Source organism: Abramis brama, assembly GCF_963993115.1.
Source record: "Abramis brama genome assembly, chromosome: 7".
Classification (NCBI taxonomy): domain Eukaryota; kingdom Metazoa; phylum Chordata; class Actinopteri; order Cypriniformes; family Leuciscidae; genus Abramis; species Abramis brama.
The window spans coordinates 10,969,581-10,983,396 of record NC_139969.1 but is presented as its reverse complement, the minus strand read 5'-3'; the positions used below and the strand labels follow the sequence as shown (position 1 = coordinate 10,983,396).

General features: G+C 36.4%; 1 protein-coding gene across 1 annotated transcript; it reads left to right on the top strand.

Moving 5' to 3' along the window:
* Positions 1 to 499: 499 nt before the first annotated feature.
* On the top strand, positions 500 to 13,215 carry LOC311087071 (uncharacterized protein). The gene is made up of 14 exons (XM_084120321.1): positions 500 to 1,147; positions 1,337 to 1,432; positions 1,630 to 1,863; positions 1,960 to 2,119; positions 2,264 to 2,323; positions 3,839 to 4,387; positions 6,592 to 6,811; positions 6,996 to 7,069; positions 8,501 to 9,090; positions 9,300 to 9,395; positions 9,593 to 9,826; positions 9,907 to 10,066; positions 10,199 to 10,258; positions 12,359 to 13,215. Exons 1-14 carry the CDS (start codon positions 536 to 538, stop codon positions 12,904 to 12,906), a joined length of 3,693 nt encoding a protein of 1,230 aa, XP_083976447.1. The 5' UTR covers positions 500 to 535; the 3' UTR covers positions 12,907 to 13,215.
* Positions 13,216 to 13,816: the final 601 nt, after the last annotated feature.

Below are 13,816 nucleotides of genomic sequence, written 5' to 3'. Positions count from 1 at the left end.
ACTTCATTTTGCTCTACACCCTAGAAACCCCTAAACCCTACAGATCATTAAACCCTCAACAAATATGTTTATACCAAAAACAGTGAGCAAAAGCTTTCCTGTAGCTCAAACAGTAGAGAATGGTGCTAGCAACACCAAGGTACTGGGTTAGATTCCCAGGGAATGCATGATTTGATTTAATGTACAGTATACCTTGAATGCAATGCTTATCCCTTTGGACAAAATAATGCAAATGTAACTTAAATTCAAAGGGTCTCTCATTTACAAAGAAGAATGTAAACAGCTTCAGATTGATAAACCTGTGGGAAAAGAACAGAATGACTGTCACAATCAGCATAAACAACAGATTTTAATATATCATAAAATTACATGTTTCTAGTCTCATAAACTGTCTTGTGAGTTTCTGTGCCAGACTGCCATCTACAGGTAGCAGTCATGTAAATTATATGATTGGCACATTCAATATTAAAACCAGGAAATGTTTCAGTTCAGAGAAATTGAAACCTAAGCTCAAGCTGCTGTCGAACCATTGTGGATGTCCCTCTATCTGTGCAATAAAATGGCAGAATCCAGTGTTTCTTTGGCTCAGGATCAATTCAGTTGTTCAATCTGTCTGGATCTACTGAAGGATCCAGTGACCATTCCCTGTGGACACAATTACTGTATGATCTGTATCACAGGCTGCTGGGATCAGGATGATCAGAAGGGAGTCTACAGCTGCCCTCAGTGCAGACAGACCTTCACTACAAGACCTGTTTTAGGTAAAAACACCATGCTGGCTGAAGTGGTGGAGAAACTCAAGAAGACAAAACTACAAGCTCGTCCTGCTCAATGTTACACTGGATCTGGAGATGTGGAGTGTGACGTCTGCACTGGGGACAAAAACAAAGCCATCAAGTCCTGTCTGGTGTGTCTGAACTCTTACTGTCAAAATCATCTGGAACAACATGAGATTTTCTTCAAAAGAAAGAGACACAATCTAATGGACGCCACTGGACGACTTCAGGAGATGATCTGCCCTCAACATGAGAAACTGCTGGAGATTTACTGTCGTACTGATCAACACTGTATATGTTATTTGTGTACAATGGATGAACACAAAAACCATGACACTGTATCAGCAGCAGCAGAGAGGACTGAGAAACAGGTATGAACTCAGTAGTCGTGCCTCCTAATAAAAATCTTTAATCCCATCATCCCATCTACATAATCCAAGATAATTTTCCAAGACGTTACTTCCTGGGATCTCCCAAAGATCTTATTTTTTTTACTTGAGGCAATTACTTTTTGTGCAGTATAATTTATCAGATTCATTTTTGATTTGTTATTCCTACAGAGACAATTTGGTAAGATGCAAAGAAAATTCCAGCAGAGAATCGAGGAGAGACAGAAGGAGCTTGAGGAGCTGAGAGAGGCTGTAGAGTCTCACAAGGTGAGTTTAGAGCAGAAGAACTGCTGGAAGAGCTGTTTCAGACTCAGTTAGGACTCTCCTCCAGTCAGTCTGTGAGGAGCCAGTGCTGGAGCTCTTTCAGTCCCACTGAAGCCCACTGTGGGGAACAGGCTGTGTGAGGGACCAGTAAGAGCTGAGTGAATGGACTGGTTCTAATGCGTCTCTGTGTGTCCTAACAGCGCTCTGCACAGGCAGCAGTGGAGGACAGTGAGAGGATCTTTACTGAGCTGATCCGCTCCATTGAGAGAAGCCGCTCTGAGGTGACACAGCTGATCAGAGACCAGGAGAAGACTGCAGTGAGTCGAGCTGAAGAACGACTGGAGCGACTGGAGCAGGAGATTGAGGATCTGAGGAGGAGAGACACTGAGCTGGAGCAGCTTTCACACACAGAACATCACATTAATTTCCTCCAGGTAACAGAGATCTGACAAACAGGACAGTGTCTTTAGGAAGGGAAGATATTGTGTTTTCTAATAGTCTTTAGGTAATGTGTCTTTGTGTCTGTATAGAGTTTCCAGTCTCTCTCTGTCCCTCCTGGATCTACAGACTCGTCCAGCATCACTGTCAGTTCTCGTCTATCTTTTGATGATGTTGGTAAATCTGTGTCTCATCTGAGAGAGAAACTGGTGCATTTCTGCAGAGAGGAAATAAAGAAGATATCTAGCAGAGGTAAGCTTTACATTTACTGACATGTATCACATGATGTCATGTAAAAAACAATGCATGTTTAAAATATTCTTAAATGTTTTATAATTAAACTTGTTTTATATTATTTTACAATATTTACAATAAAATGTCTGTTGGTTTCCACAGTGAGAAATATTAACATCATTCCCACCCCTGAACCCAAGACCCATGAGGAGTTTCTCCAATGTAAGTCTCTATGATCATACATGTACATAAAGAGACAAACTTTAGTTCTAATTATATATCAGCAATCAGACTGAACTGTGCAGAACTGCATATTACGCTCTTGATTTACATGAGACACATTATATGTTTAAGTGCACTATAAGTGTAACAGTAGTAAACTTAAAGTGCACAACTATTTCACAACTACATTTCTCATTTGCATCTGTACTACAAGTGAACTTCTAAGTATACTTTTTATACTAGTAGTAATTCTTACACTAGTAGTTACTTTTTATAATATTTTTAGTTTATGAAAGAACACATTGATGTCTACTCTCAGTAAACAACTAGTTCAGTAGTTTTATACTGCAAGTATATATGTATCTGAGTATCTGAATGTTTGTGTAGGCTAGTACACTGGTAGTGTACTTAGAAATTTACTTTAAATCTATTTAACTTTTCCCTAATGTTCTGCCTAACGTTACTGAATGTAATGGCGACCCAGCTATAGGACTGTGAAGCTTTGGGGGTGTTGATGGACTCGATCCACTGCATCTATTTTGATCATCGTTCTGAATCCCATCCGGACGAAGTCTTTGACAAAAATGCAATTTTCTCAGCTTTTTGTTTAAAGTGTTTATTTTCTTTAATAAACTTACCCACATTCAAGTGTTGATAAAAAAGTATGCATGAAGATATAATACAATGTTTTTAAACTTAGTTAAAGTGCAGTTAAAGGTATATTTCAAGTATAAAAATCAATACCTAAATAAGAACATAGTAGTAAATAATCGATAAATAGTAAACTATAAGTATGATGTTATGTTCACTTAAAGAAAAACTATGTGGAAAATGTATTTAATAGGCTTATCAAAAGATTAAACACAACTACAAGCCAAGTATACTTAGAATCCTTAATTATACTTTTAAGTATATCTCGATCAAAAGATAGGTCACTTCCTTTCTGTCAGTATAAGTAGAGTATACTTAAGTGCAATTTTAAAGATATTTCTGAGAAGTACATAAAGTATATTTCTGAGAAGTATATAAAAAGTAGACTGAAAGTATACTTTCTTATTTTTAGTTTAAAAAAGTACTAATTACTAAATAACTACTAATTGCACACTTAAATAAACTTCTTTTTCGCAAAGGTAGTTTATCTTACTGTGTTAGTTAAAGGTCCTGGTCTGGACACTGCTAGTTTTGTTTTGACAGAGAAACATTAAAATGGACCTTTAGCTGTAAACTACAGTTTTTGATAGAGCTGATGTCTTTAAAACATTTGAACAGGACTAAAAACTAAACAGAAATTTGAATTGACTTTTCAGTTCTACATTTTTTTACCAATAATTTTTTCCGGTCAACTCCAAACACATACGGACACACCAACATGATGACACACGATGTTATGATGTTGATAACAGTGAGGCAGATGTTGTGTAGCTTTTTCCCTAAAGTAACATCACTGACTTTTTCATATATATAAAATCCTAAATATAATAAAGGTCTGGTGTTTTACTTTTTATCTTAAAACAGATTCCCATCAGCTCTCTTTGGATTCAAACACAGTGAATGAATACCTGGAACTGTCTGAAGGGAACAGAGGGATTATATATGCTGACACAAAACAGCCGTATCCTGATCATCCAGACAGATTTGATAGTTTTACTCAGGTGTTGAGTAAAGAGAGTGTGTGTGGACGCTGTTACTGGGAGGTTGAGAGGAGTGGTAAAGTGAATATATCAGTGTCATATAAGAGCATCAGTAGGAAGGGACGGGGAGATGAGTGTAGCTTTGGAGGTAATGATCAGTCCTGGAGTTTGTTCTGCTCTGACTCCAGTTTCTCATTCTGGCATAATAACAAACAGACTAAACTCCCTGCTGACTCCATCTCCTCTAGAATAGGAGTGTATGTGGATCACGGTGCAGGAACTCTGTCCTTCTACAGCGTCTCTGACACAATGACCCTCATTCACAGAGTCCACACCACATTCACTCAGCCTCTCTATCCTGGGTTTCGGGCTGTTGGAATTTTAACAAAACAGTTTAGGTTGTTTTGTTCCAAAGTGACATTCTGTGATCTAACAATATAGATGGTACAAATACTGTGAGAAATATTCTCAAAATATAATTGTTATGTTATTGACATTTTTTTGTGATGTTTACTCAAAACATTAACAACACAATTGTAATCATTAGCATTAAGTGATTTTATTCATGAATTGCAATGATGCTTATTTGTTATGTCCGACATTGTCTTTTACAAATAAATAAATCTGTTTTCTTCACCTCACAGAACAGCTCTGTATCTTCAAAGAGTGTATATACATCCATCTGCAGTTTCATGAGCTTATTCTCTCTGTTCTAGCAAATCCCTTGCATTAACAAATGACCTTTAATTATCCTGATCAAAAATAAAGGCATCAACACTATATTAACTCACTGAGCCTCTATCCTGTGTTTATGGAGAATCTGAACCTGAGTATTGAAACAATATATATCACCTAATTGTTTTTTAAGAACATGTGAAATGATAAAAATGTGATGGACATTTTTCTATGCATTACCTTAATGGTAACAATAATTTCTTTTAAATGGGTGTATATTTAGTTTTCATTGTTATTTCTTTAAAATGCAAATTGTTATATATTTTTGCTAAACATTCATCATTTTCTATTTATAATTCTTTTTTATTTCAATTTTTATTATATATATATATATAATAAAAAAAAATTAATAAAAAAGAATTATAAGTATATATTATATATATATATATATATATATATATATATATATATATATATATATATATATATATTAAAGAAAATAGTACTCAACTTACAAATATTTTCTCTGCAGCATCAACTGATGATGCCAGAGGGAACACCAAGACAAAAAAAAGATTTATTGAGCATTTTATTCTCCTATGCGCTGGGTTATAGCTGGTACAAGTCATGCCATGATTCACGTCTGAAATGCTGCTAGTGTCTTCCATAGAGGCTGCTTCATATGTTGTTGATGTATGTGACGTCGTGTAAAGCAAGTCGTGATTCCCCCTCATAGACTGTAACTTTATTACCACTTTCAAGGCCCAGAAAGGTAGTAAAGAAATTGTTAAAATAGTCCATGTAACTACAGTGGTTCAGACTTAATTTTATGAAGCAACAAAAATACTTTTTATGTGCAAAAAATAAAATAAAATAAAATAAAGATAATAATGACGTGCAGTCTCTGATGCTGTTCACGTTGTAAACAATGCAGCTCTTCTGGGTTCTGGGTCAGAACGCCAGCTCAGATTTGACCGGCTCCTGCGTCAAAAACACACACATGCATCGTGGTGCTCACCTGAGCAGCGCCAGAGACTCGGAAGAGAAGAAAATGTTGAATAAAGTCGTTATTTTTGGGGGGTTTTTGCTCAAAAAGTATTCTCGTCGCTTCATATAATTAAAGTTGTACCACTGTAGTCACATGGACTATTTTCTACCATTATGTCTTTACTACCTTTCTGGGCCTTGAAAGTGGTAAATTTGCAGTTTATGGGGGGGAGTGGGGGTCAGAAAGCTCTCAGATTTCATGAAAAATATCTTAATTTGTGTTCTGAAGATGAACGAAGTTCTTACGGGTTTGGAACGACATGAGGGTGAGTAATTAATGACAGAATTTTCACTTTTGAGTGAACTAACCCTTTAAGTGTCAAGAAACATAAAGATCCACTAGTCAACGTCCAAATACACTTGAAAATGGAGAGTGAGAAGAATTGCTTAGATTTCCAAATACCTGCAGTTCTCAGACTGCTTAGACCCTGACGTGGCACGACACTCTATGTTCAAATCTCTGTGTACCCGTTTTATAAATGAGTCCCCTGGTCTGGTCACTTGTGTTCATCACTCACTGCTAGGTTCTGTTTTGGTAGATAAACTTTACAATGGACCTTCAGCTCAACTGTACAGTTTGTGAGGCTGCTGAGTTTGTACAGCTGCTGAAAAGAGATTTTAAAACTTTTAAACAGGACAAAAAATAAATAGAAAATAAATAGATTTGACTTTTCAATTTTAAATTTTTAACTATAATTTCTGATGGTCAACTCCAAACACACGCAGACACACCAATACAATAATGTTAACAGTGAGGCAGATGTTGTGAATCTTTTTTTCCTAAAATATATAACATGACTGTAACTTTCCATGTATTTAAAAACCTAAATATAATAAATCTCTGGTGTTTTATTTTTAAGACTGAAAGTCATGTATTACTTGATAAATGCAGATTATGTGTTTTATCTTCATCAGATTCCCGTCAACACACTTTGGATCCAAACACAGTTAATAAAAACCTGGCACTGTCTGAAGGGAACAGAGTGATTAAATACACTGACAAAGTCCAGCGGTATCCTGATCATCCAGACAGATTTGATGGTTATCCTCAGGTGTTGTGTCGAGAGAGTGTGTGTGGACGCTGTTACTGGGAGGTTGGGTGGAGTGGTGAGGTGGATATATCAGTGGAGCATCAGTAGGAAGGGACGGGGAGATGAATGTGCGTTTGGATATAATGGTCAGTCCTGGAATTTGTCCTGCTCTGACTCCAGTAGCTCATTCTGGCATAATAACAAACAGACTAAACTCCCTGTAGTCTCCAGCTCCTCTATAATAGGAGTGTATGTGGATCACGGTGCAGGAACTCTGTCCTTCTACAGCGTCTCTGACACAATGACCCTCATTCACAGAGTCCACACCACATTCACTCAGCCTCTCTATCCTGGGTTTAGAGGTACTATATCATGGACAGAACAGGGCTCAAAAATGAAACTCTGTGATCTATCAATATAGAGATTATATGCAGAGATTCCACAAATAATATTGTGAGAGATATTCTCAAGATATCATTGTCATGTCTTGCTTTTGACAATGTTTCTTATGTTTACTCCAAATATTATCAGCACAATATTAATCATATTTATTCACAAGTTGCAGTTATGCTTGCTATTTATGTCTGACGTTGTCTTTTAAATAGAAATCAACTATATTTTCTTCACCTAACAGAACAAAAGAATTCAAAGTGATTTTTCTTTTCATTATTTAGCGCTGACAGCTTTGTATCTTCAAAGAGTGTATGTACATGCAGTTCTAGCAATCACATTCAACAAACGACTGAATAAATGCATTTAATAAACTAACTTATTCTCTCTGTTTCTGCAATTTCCTCAAATTCCTTCCATAAAAGATCTCTTATTGCCATTATTTAAAGAGAGGGAGCCCACAACACATTCACTTAATGGAATTAAAACCTAAATTAAAGATGATTTGTAACATTACTTTTATCATGAGAAGAAGACAAGGATCTGCGGTGTCAGTTTAATTCTGCAAGCATTTCACAAAACTGCAGTCAGTTTCAGATCAGTAATCAAATGTTGTGTTAGTTTCTTATTTTGGTAGCTGTCAACATACGCACATGGAAGAATCACAATTAAACTGAATGTTGGACAAATGATCACCTGTAGAGTTTTGACTCTCTGAACATTGATCCTCATCCCTGAGAGCTGATGAAGTCCAGGACTGGTGCTGCTGTAATCGTTCTCTGAAGCGTGTGTGTGTTGCAATGCACTGAAGACTCGTGTCTGGTCAGGTTTTAGCACAAAAATTACGAGAATTTCACTTAATTTTGCCCCACACCCTACAAACCCCTAAACCCTACAGATCATTAAACCCTCAACAAATATTTTTATACCAAAAACAGTGAGCAAAAGCTTTCCTGTAGCTCAAACAGTAGAGAATGGTGCTAGCAACACCAATGTACTGGGTTAGATTCCCAGGGAATGCATGATTTGATTTAATGTACCTTGAATGCAATGCTTATCCCTTTGGACAAAATAATGCAAATGTAACTTAAATTCAAAGGGTCTCTCATTTACAAAGAAGAATGTAAACGGCTTCAGATTGATAAACCTGTGGGAAAAGAACAGAATGACTGTCACAATCAGCATAAACAACATATTTTAATATATCATAAAATTACATGTTTCTAGTCTCATGAACTGTCTTGCAAGTTTCTGTACCAGACTGCCATCTACAGGTAGCAGTCATGTAAATTATATGACTGGCACATTTGCACACGTTTTAAAACCAGGAAATGTTTCAGTTCAGAGAAATCGAAACTAAGCTGGTGTTGTGGATGTCCCTCTGTCTGTTAGTGTGTGAAATAAAATGGCAGAATCCAGTGTTTCTTTGGCTCAGGATCAGTTCAGTTGTTCAATCTGTCTGGATCTACTGAAGGATCCAGTGACCATTCCCTGTGGACACAGTTACTGTATGATCTGTATCACAGGCTGCTGGGATCAGGATGATCAGAAGGGAGTCTACAGCTGCCCTCAGTGCAGACAGACCTTCACTACAAGACCTGTTTTAGCTAAAAACACCATGCTGGCTGAAGTGGTGGAGAAACTCAGGAAGGCAAAACTACAAGCTCGTCCTGCTCAGTGTTACACTGAATCTGGAGATGTGGAGTGTGACGTCTGTACTGGAGACAAAAACAAAGCCATCAAGTCCTGTCTGGTGTGTCTGAACTCTTACTGTAAAAATCATTTTGAACGTCACGAGGAATTTCACCCAGGAAAGCGACATAAAGTGATGGACGCCACTGTACGACTTCAGGAGATGATCTGCCCTCAACATGAGAAACTACTGGAGATTTTTTGTCGCACTGATCAGACCTGTATATGTTATCTGTGTATGTTGGATGAACACAAAACCCACGACACTGTTTCAGCTGCAGCAGAGAGGACTGAGAAACAGGTATGAACTATGAGTAGTTATGTTGAATAATAAATGTTTATTCATAATTATGTAATCTATATATTTGAAGATAATTTTTAAACAGTTCTTAAATGAAACAGATAATGTATTTTCTACTCTTTGCTCATGTTTGAAACAGTTCTTTGTGACATTCTCTCAAAGAGGCGCATGTAACGAGTTGTATATTGACTGTATACTAAATCTTATAGAGACAGTTGGAGGAAACCCAGAGAAAATTCCAGCAGAGAATGGAGGAGAAACTGAAGGAGCTTGAGGAGCTGAGAGAGGCTGTAGAGTCTCACAAGGTGAGTTTAGAGCAGAAGAACTGCTGGAAGAGCTGTTTCAGACTCAGTTAGGACTCTCCTCCAGTCAGTCTGTGAGGAGCCAGTGCTGGAGCTCTTTCAGTCCCACTGAAGCCCACTGTGGGGAACAGGCTGTGTGAGGGACCAGTAAGAGCTGAGTGAATGGACTGGTTCTAATGCGTCTCTGTGTGTCCTAACAGCGCTCTGCACAGGCAGCAGTGGAGGACAGTGAGAGGATCTTTACTGAGCTGATCCGCTCCATTGAGAGAAGCCGCTCTGAGGTGACACAGCTGATCAGAGACCAGGAAAAGACTGCAGTGAGTCGAGCAGAAGAACGACTGGAGCGACTGGAGCAGGAGATTGAGGATCTGAGGAGGAGAGACACTGAGCTGGAGCAGCTTTCACACACAGAACATCACATTCATTTCCTCCAGGTAACAAAGATCTGACAAACAAATTGATTTTGAAATTTATCTTTCTGTCTTTAGCTGGTGTTTCTATTGTGTCTGTGTAGAGTTTCCAGTCTCTCTCTGTCCCTCCTGGATCTACAGACTCGCCCAGCATCACTGTCAGTTCTCGTCTATCTTTTGATGATGTTGGTAAATCTGTGTCTCTTTTGAGAGAGAAACTGGAGCATTTCTGCAGAGAGGAAATAGAGAAGATATCTGGCAGAGGTAAGCTTTACATTTACTGACATGTATCTTGATGTCATGTAGAAAGATCATTCAATCATTCAAAAATGTTTAATATTTAAATTTAATATTATTTTACAATATTTACTACAAAATTTCTGTTGGATTCCATAGTGAGAAACATTAACATCATTCCCACCCCTGAACCCAAGACCCATGAGGACTTTCTCCAATGTAAGTCTCTATGATCATACATGTACACTGCCGTTCAAATGTTTGGGATCAGTAGGATTTTTTATGTTTTTAAAACAATTATCTTCTGCTCACCAAGGCTGCATTTATTTAATTAAAAATACCAACAACAAAAAAACTGTTATATTGTGAAATATTATTACAATTTAAAATAACTTTTTAAAAATATTGAAAATATTATAAAATGTAATTTATTCCTGTGATGTAAATACTTCAGTCTTCAGTGTCACATGATCCTTCAGAAATCAGTCTAAAATGCTGATTTGCTGTTCAAGAAACATTTATTATTATTATCAATGTTGAAAATGGTTGATATAATTTTTTTCAGGATTATTTGATGAATAGAAAGTTAAAAAGAACAGCATTTATCTGAAATAGAAAGCTTTTGTAACATTATACACTACCGATCAAAAGTTTGGGGTCAGTAAACATTTATTTTTTAAAGAAATTAATACTTTTATTCAGCAATAATCCATTAAGTTGATCAAAAGTGACAGTAAAGACATTACAAAAGATTATATTTCAAATGAATGCTGTCCTTTCGAACTTTCTATTTATCAAAGAATTCTGAAAAAAATGTACACAACTGTTTTCAACATAATAATCAGAAATGTTTCTTGAGCAACAAATCAGCATATTAGAATGATTTCTGAAGGATCATGTAATGATGCTGAAAATATAGCTTTTCATCACAAGAATAAATTAAATTTTAAAATATATTCAAATAAAAAAAGTTATTTTAAATTGTAATAATATTTCACAATATTACTTTTTTTTGTATTTTTAATTAAATAAATGCAGCCTTGGTGAGCAGAATATAATTGTTTTAAAAACATTAAAAATCTTAACGATCCCAAACTTTTGAACGGCAGTGTACATAAAAAGAAAGACTTTAGCATTTATTAAACTGAACTGTATACACTACTCTTGATTTACATAAGACACATTTACTCTGTTAATATTCAAAGTACAATAAACTATACCATACAGGAATAATCACATGATAGTTAGTTCATCTTGCTGGGTTAGTTAAAAGCCCTGGGATGCGTTTCCCAAAAGAATTGTAATCCTAAATTAATCGTTCAGACCATTGGTGGCATTTGTTCTACGATCAGCTTATGATGCTTTTGGGAAACACAGCCCTGATCTAGTCACTTGTGTTCATCACTAACTGCTACGTTAGGTTGTTTTGACAGAGAAACATTAAAATGGACCTTCAGCTCAAATGTACAGTTTGTGAGGCTGCTGAGTTTGTACAGTTGCTGAAAAGAGATTTTAAAACATTTGAACAGGAGTAAAAAAAAAATTAAAAAAAAATGAGATTTGACTTTTCAATTCTAAATCTTTAACCAACTATTATTTCTGCTGGTAAACTCCAAACACACGCAGAGACGCCAATACAATTATGTACATTTTTTTCCTAAAATATAAAACATGACTGTAACTGTAACGGTCACCAGCTGGAGTGCCCTTGAGAGCCACCAGAGGGCACTCCACATAAGACTATTATCACTCACAAACTACATTTCCCATAACTCACTGCCCGGACTCATCATCACTTATCACTGATCACATTCACCTGTACCTCATTCACTGATTGCATTCACCTGTGTCTCATCATCCTGTTAGTCTCTGTCTATTTATACCATGTTCATTCATTCACTCACCGCGAAGTCTTGTTTAAGTGTTACACTGCATTTCTGAGCATTCTCCTGGTTTTCTTGGCTCTTGGTTTTGGATATCTTGCCCTGTTCCCTGGATTACTCTCTTGCCTCTGGTCCCTGCCTTGTTTGTTTGTTTGTTTGTTTGTTTGTTTGTTTGTTTGTTTGTTTGTTTGTTTGTTTGTTTGTTTGTTTTGACTGCCTGTCTGTGTATGACTCTTGCCTGTACATTGGATTACGCCTCTGGATTGCCCCATACAATAAAGCTGCGTTTGGATCTAAACCTTTGTGTCGGAGCAGATCGTGACACTAACTTCCATGTATTTAAAAACCTTAATATAATAAACCTCTGGTGTTTTATTTTTATGACTGAAAGTCATGTATTATTTGATAAATGCAGATTATGTTTTATCTTAAACAGATTCCCGTCAGCTCTCTTTGGATTCAAACACAGTGAATAAAAACCTGGCACTGTCTGAAGGGAACAGAGTGATTAAATACGCTGACAAAGTCCAGCGGTATCCTGATCTTCCAGACAGATTTGATGGTCCTCCTCAGGTGCTGTGTCGAGAGAGTGTGTGTGGACGCTGTTACTGGGAGGTTGAGTGGAGTGGTGAGGTGGGTATATCAGTGTCATATCAGAGCATCAGCAGGAAAGGAGAGGGAAATAAGTGTAGATTTGGATGTAATGATCAGTCCTGGAGTTTGTTCTGCTCTAAATCCAGTTTCTCATTCTGGCACAATTACAAACTGACTGAACTCCCTCTACTCTCCATCTCCTCTAGAATAGGAGTGTATGTGGATCACGGTGCAGGAACTCTGTCCTTCTACAGCGTCTCTGACACAATGACCCTCATTCACAGAGTCCACACCACATTCACTCAGCCTCTCTATCCTGGGTTTTGGCTTTTTAATACAAAATTGGGGTTTCCTTGTTCAAAAGTGACATTATGTGATCTAACAATATAGATGGTACAGATACTGTGAAAAATATTCTCAAAATATAATTGTCATGTTATTGACATTTTTTGTGATGTTTACTCAAAACATTAACAACACAATTGTAATCATTAGCATTAAGTGATTGTATTCGTAAGTTGCAATGATGCTTATTTGTTATGTCCGACATTGTCTTTTAAAAATAAATAAAATCAGTTTTCTTCACCTCATAGAACTAAGGAATTCAATGTGATTTTCCTCCCCCATTATTTAGCGCTGCCAGCTCTAGTCTGTACATTCAACAAACTACTGAAATTTAAATAAAATACATCCATCTGCAGTTTTCACAATCTTATTCTCTCTGATCCAAATCCCTTGATTAACAAATTACCTTTAATTATCCTGATCAAAACGAAGGGTGTCAACACTATATTAACTCACTGAGCCTCTATCCTGTGTTTATGGAGAATACGAACCTGTGTATTGTAACAATATAGATTATACAAAGATTCTGCTCTTTGTCTTGCCTACTTGTTTTTTAAAAACATGTCAAATGATAAAAATGCCATTGAATTTATATAGACAAATGGTTTTTTCTATGTACAGTATATGCATTACCCTAATGGTAACAATCTACTTTTTAAATGGTGTATTTAGTTTTCATTGTTATTTCTTTAAAATGCAAATTATATATTTTTGTTAAACATGTATAATTTTCTACTATACATAATATTTTTTTATTTATTATTGTATAATAATAAACAACTCTAATCAGTAGGCCTACTCACCTTACAAATATGTTCTCTGCAGCATCAATTGATGACGCCAGAGGGCGCGCCAAGACAAAAGAAAATATTTATTGAGCATTTTATTCTCCTGTGCGCTGGGTTATAGCTGGTACAAGTTAAGAAAGAAATATTTTGAATTCATCACACATTGA